The sequence below is a fragment of the Limulus polyphemus genome, unplaced genomic scaffold, assembly GCF_000517525.1.
Source record: "Limulus polyphemus unplaced genomic scaffold, Limulus_polyphemus-2.1.2 Scaffold8217, whole genome shotgun sequence".
NCBI classification, from domain to species: Eukaryota; Metazoa; Arthropoda; class Merostomata; order Xiphosura; family Limulidae; genus Limulus; species Limulus polyphemus.
In genome coordinates this window covers 2,277-8,302 of record NW_013673827.1, presented here as the reverse complement: position 1 = coordinate 8,302, position 6,026 = coordinate 2,277, and the positions used below count along the sequence as shown (strand labels likewise).

At 30.0% G+C, this 6,026-nt stretch overlaps 1 protein-coding gene across 1 annotated transcript in view; it reads right to left on the bottom strand.

Annotated features, from left to right (window-relative positions):
• The window catches only part of LOC106475205 (TBC1 domain family member 9-like), a gene marked incomplete at its 5' end in the record, with an annotated part of 23,310 nt that overhangs the window by 15,872 nt on the left and 1,412 nt on the right, over positions 1-6,026 (bottom strand). Inside the window, 3 exons of the mRNA XM_022379381.1 lie at positions 316-376; positions 3,734-3,845; positions 5,001-5,147. Coding sequence (XP_022235089.1) covers positions 316-376; positions 3,734-3,845; positions 5,001-5,147 — 320 coding nt within the window. The remainder of the gene's footprint in view (positions 1-315; positions 377-3,733; positions 3,846-5,000; positions 5,148-6,026) is intronic.

The following is a 6,026-nucleotide window of genomic DNA, read 5'->3' as shown; positions in this document are numbered from 1 at the left end:
TATATATATCTATATCTACCACAGAAAAGTAGATCAGTTAATTAGATGTGTATATATATATATATCTATATCTACCACAGAAAAGTAGATCAGTTAATTAGATGTGTATATATATATACCAAGAGTTGCATTAAAGGATAATCCAACATATCTAAAATTATATTTCATTCTTTTAAATACTCTGCTGATCAAAATGTTTATTTCTTTAAGTGACTCGACAGAGTTTTGTTGTTAGAAAGAAATGTCAAAGTTCAGTTGTAAGTATCAATTACATTGAATCTATCTGTTACTAGATCTTTCAACACTAAATCCTACCTTTGCACCATCAAAAAAGAAACAATCCACTATGCTGACAGCAGAGGCAAACGGCATCACACTATAAAATAATAAAATAAATGTACTGAATGTACATTAATACATTCAACAAAATATCTAACTGCTCCTCACCAATATACATTATTTAACTAACAGTTCACTAACAACTCAATACATTAATACATTCAACACAACAGTTAACTGCTCTTCACCAATATAATTATTTAACTAACAGTTCACTAACAACTCAATACATTAATACATTCAACACAACTGCTCCTCAGCAATATATATTATTTAACTAACAGTTCACTAACAACTCAATACATTAATACATTCAACACAACTGCTCTTCACCAATATACATTATTTAACTAACAGTTCACTAATAACTCGGTACATTAATACATTCAACACAACAGTTAACTGCTCTTCACCAATATAATTATTTAACTAACAGTTCACTACATTAATAATATGCATCACAAATACCAACAAGTGTAAGAACTATGCCTTGAATATGTACAAATAAAACAATGTATTGATAATTTTACTTGATGTGTATTTAACTGACTAATGAAACACACTCCAGACAGTTATTAAACCACATATCACATATTTAAGCAAAATTCCTTAAATGTTTCATTGGTTAAGGTATGAATTCCAATAATTTAAAAGTAATGCCTCACTATCTGAAAATGTTGTTTAAAAATAATTCCAAAACATTAAATATCTAGAATATTACAAACATTAAGTATTATAACACACAACAAATAAAATTATAAAACCTAATCATTATAACACTCAGAAAATATTATACACATTAAGTGTTATAAACATCAAGTATTATAACACAACAAATAAAATTATAAAACCTAATCATTATAACACTCAGCAAATATCATACACATTAAGTGTTATAAACATTAAGTATTATAATACACAACAAATAAAATTATAAAACCTAATCATTATAATACACAGCAAATATTATACACATTAAGTGTTATAAACATCAAGTATTATAACACACAACAAATAAAATTACAAAACCTAAGCATTATAATACACAGCATATATTATACACATTAAGTGTTATAGTATTATAAACATTAAGTATTATAATACACAACAAATAAAATTATAAAACCTAATCATTATAATACACAGCAAATATTATACACATTAAGTGTTATAAACATCAAGTATTATAACACAATAAATAAAAATACAAAACCTAATCATTATAATACACAGCAAATATTATACACATTAAGCATTATATTATAAACATCAAGTGTTATAACACAAAACAAATAAAAATATAAAATCCATGTGTTATAACACACAACATATAACAGTTTAAACATCAAGTGTTATATTATACACCAAGTATTGTAATGCACAATAAACTTTTAAACCCCAAGTGTTATAACAACAACAAATGATAAACAAATAAATATTACTGAAACTTAATTAAAAAAAATAATGTAAAACAAATTTTAAAATCTGTATTAACTGCTCAAAAGTTAAAGGTAATAAATACTGGAGTGCATTTTTTTATGTAAACAAATAAATCTGTGATGTTTAGGTGTACAAGCAGAATATTTTGATACTTGTCAATTAGCTTGACTTGCACTCTGCTGCAACACTAGGCCTAACCAACATCACAATTGTGATGTTTAGATGTACAAGCAGAATCTTTTTATACTTGTCAATTAGCTTGACTTGCACTCTGCTGCAATACTAGGCCTAACCAACATCACAATTGTGATGTTTAGATGTACAAGCAGAATCTTTTGATACTTGTCAATTAGCTTGACTTGCACTCTGCTGCAACACTAGGCCTAACCAACATCACGATTGTGATGCTTAGATGTACAAGCAGAATTTTTTCAAGTCAAGCTAATTGACAAGTATCTAAACATCACAATTGTGATGTTGGTTAGGCCTAGTATTGCAGCAGAGTGATGTACAAGCAGAATTTTTTGATACTTGTTGGTCAGCTTAACTTGCAACATGCATCAAAATTAGGCCTAACAACTGTAAATACAGAAACCACCAATACATTTTGATTCATTGTAAATGAAATGTTCATATTTAGGTATTAATTTTCTCTTTAAACCCTTGTTGAAACACATTAATGTTTAAAAAAAAAAGGTTCTTCTGGTTTCAGTTTGTACAGATTCCTAACATTTGGTTGTAATGACAGTGGTTGTGAAACATATTGACATAATGTGCTACATTAAGTTTTCAACGAGGAAGAGAGGGAGGTAAGGTCTGCAAAGATAACAAACTACAAAGGTGTATGAACACTTTGGTTTACGGTAAACCATTTTAACCTGCACGCTGACCTGTCAAGTTTCTTTTTAAGAATAGTTATTGAAGCATCACAGTTAGTTTTGCACAATGTATGATGAGCAAAAATATTTAAACTTAAAAAAAAATGTTTCAATGGACAGGAAGCTTTAGTGGTTATTGGACAATACTGTTTTATTTTCTGAGCAAAAACAACACATTTTATTTTATATTAATCTAGAGAAGTAAAGGAAAAGGAAATCTCACAATTATTTAAAATTAGTATTCGTAAAAAACAAGAAAACGTGCGTACAAGTTTGTAGTTTGTAAAAGACAATGAAGTTCAGTACATATATTAGAATTAGTTTAGATTACAACAAAGCACTCCATGTTTCTATACTACATATATGAATGCTTAATGTGGATTAAGAAGTATTTATTTGTTTCAGATATTAACACAAAGCTATACAGTGGCTATCTGCACAAGCCATTTCTATTTTTGAAGTGATAGAATAGAGGGAAGGCATTTAATAAAAAGCCCCCACTGTCAATTCTTAGGCTACTCTAATCAAATATTGGGATTTGACCATCATTCTTGTAACAACCCCCACAGCCCCAAACTTCAGTTTTTTGTTTGTAGAAATAGGAAGTCAAATCAACAGCCAGCATGCTAACCAATAGGTCACATATGGTCCATTACGTAGCAAACAGTTAAATTCTTACAAAACCTATAAGCAAATTGATAATGTGGTTTGTAACCAGAATGTAATGTGAGAAACCTTAAAAAGCCACTTCTGATGGCACTGTTGATCAAATTGCACAGAAAAAAACTTTAAAGATTAATTAGTTTTCCTTTCAAAGTTAAACATTCTTAGGAATATTGTTTGTTAAGCTAAAGTTTTCAGTGTTTATACACAATTATTCTGAATCAATAAAAATTAAGAGCAATGACCTGTCTCAAAAATATGAAAATTTCAAAAGATCAGCCTGAATGTATTGAGAAGTATGTACAAGTAGAAAAGCTTACCGTACGACGACTTTGGCATGATAAGTCAGCACAAACTAGGGTTAACAAATACACTGCATTACTATTACTTGCTAAATTTAATAGACAGCATACCTTAAAAAAATTGTGAGGAACCATGATAAAGAGATCATTGAAAGAATTCCTAATGGTTCAAGTTTCTGATAGAGATCTGGCAGGTGGTCTTTTGTGAGGTCTTCTAAAACACCTAGACAACAGTACAAATATTTTTCATAAGTGGGTGCCTTTTAAAAAAGAAACCTAGATAACAAACAGAAATTTCAGCAGTAAAAGTTTTCAGCAAAATTCTTATAGCATCTCCAATGAAAGGAATAAAACCCCTGATCACCCCATTCCTTCAAATGACTGGAAGAAATGACCAGTGTTTCACCATTTCAGCTTTCTCCGGGCAAGCAGTACAAGAACTATTAAAGAGTGTCACACGGTCATTAGTTTGTTGTTTTTCCTAATCTTACAATACTTGTGTGTAAGAAGTGGAATATTCATTTCTCATAATTTAGTCCATTTATCACTCACATGCTTTAGTAACACTGGTCAAGGAAAGCTGGTTTACCAAACTCTAGGTGTGTAACTTGTGTATATGAAAAAAAAAAATTTGTTTTCCAGACTCTGTAATACTCAAGGGATTGAGACATTCTGACAATGAAGTTATTATTATCTAGGGGAATCTTACTGGAGGCATTATTTGAATTTGTAGATTCTAAAACTGGGGTCATGTTTATTGAAATGTTATCTATTAACGGGGTAAATCTACAGTAAACTGAGACTGTACTGTGATGTAACCATTACAAAGCTTCCATTGCACGACTTGGACTTTTGTTCGAACAAGAATAGTGATTAAGGTTTGAAAGCTCTGATATTTTCAGTGCACATTTAACTTTACACAAGAAAGATTAAATTATTTAATTTTTCAAGTTCTGATAAAGCTTCCATTGCACGACTTGGACTTTTGTTCGAACAAGGATAGTGATTAAGGTTTGAAAGCTCTGATATTTTCAGTGCACATTTAACTTTACACAAGAGAGATTAAATTATTTAATTTTTCAAGTTCTGATAAAGACCTTTTGTTTTATCTAACGGAGCCTTACTTTTAGAACTTGCAACATCTAGATATGAAAAGAATAAATCTCACAAGTTCAGTTGACCTGTCCTCATGAAAATTAAGAATAAGATAATCGATCAAGAAATAAGGTCAATATTAATTATTCTCCTGGTCTTAATTTGCTTAACCAAAATTCTCTAATTATGCAAATTTTCAATTACTTAGAAAAACATTTAATGATAATAATTTCTAACTGAAGTGCATATCAATGGTAAGTTTAAAGATTTCTTCACAACTAACCTTGATCTATCAGTGCTCCAACAACTTTTGTATTGTAGTAGTCAGGCAAGAGTCTCTCACAAAGAGCGACTAATAACCAAAAAGCTTCTTCTTCCGAGGCATACAATAGCAACACCGATGCCACGATATTCATAGCTTGGCAATAACCTACACAAACATTGGGTGAAAAATAAAAACTTCTTCATCAACATATGATGACAAAATAATCAAAAAGATACAACTGGCCAGTAAGTTAGAAATTACAAAATAACTTCGTTAGTAACGCACAAGTGGGAAATAAAAACTAAATATAAACAAATCAACAAAAATTATAGTATAACCAGGTTTGCAAGAACCTTTGTACAAAAAATAAGGCTAGGTTAGTTAGTTAGTTAGGCTTAGCAACAGGTGAGTTAAAAATTAATAGGTCATAAAAATGATAGTTAAAAAACAACTTGATCAGCAACAGATATAATAAAAAAAAGAACTAGAGGATTACATAACAGCCTTGAACTCAGAGATGAAGAAAGTGTCTGTTTGATGGTTAAAAAAAAGAAAAAGTTATAGATAGATGTTTATAGATACAAAACACACAAACCTTAGATACAAAAAATATGAATTAACATTACTCTACACCATTATTGTGCACTTACCAATACTCTACATCAATACTGTACACTCACCAATACTCTACATCATTAATGTACACTCACCAATACTCTACATCAATACTGTACACTCACCAATACTCTACATCATTAATGTACACTCACCAATACTCTACACCATTAATGTACACTTACCAATACTCTACACCATTAATGTACACTTACCAATACTCTACACCATTAATGTACACTCACCAATACTCTACACCATTAATGTACACTCACCAATACTCTACACCATTAATGTACACTTACCAATACTCTACATCATTACTGTACACTCACCAATACTCTACATCAATACTGTACACTCACCAATACTCTACATCAATACTGTACACTCACCAATACTCTACACCATTAATGTACACTTACCAAT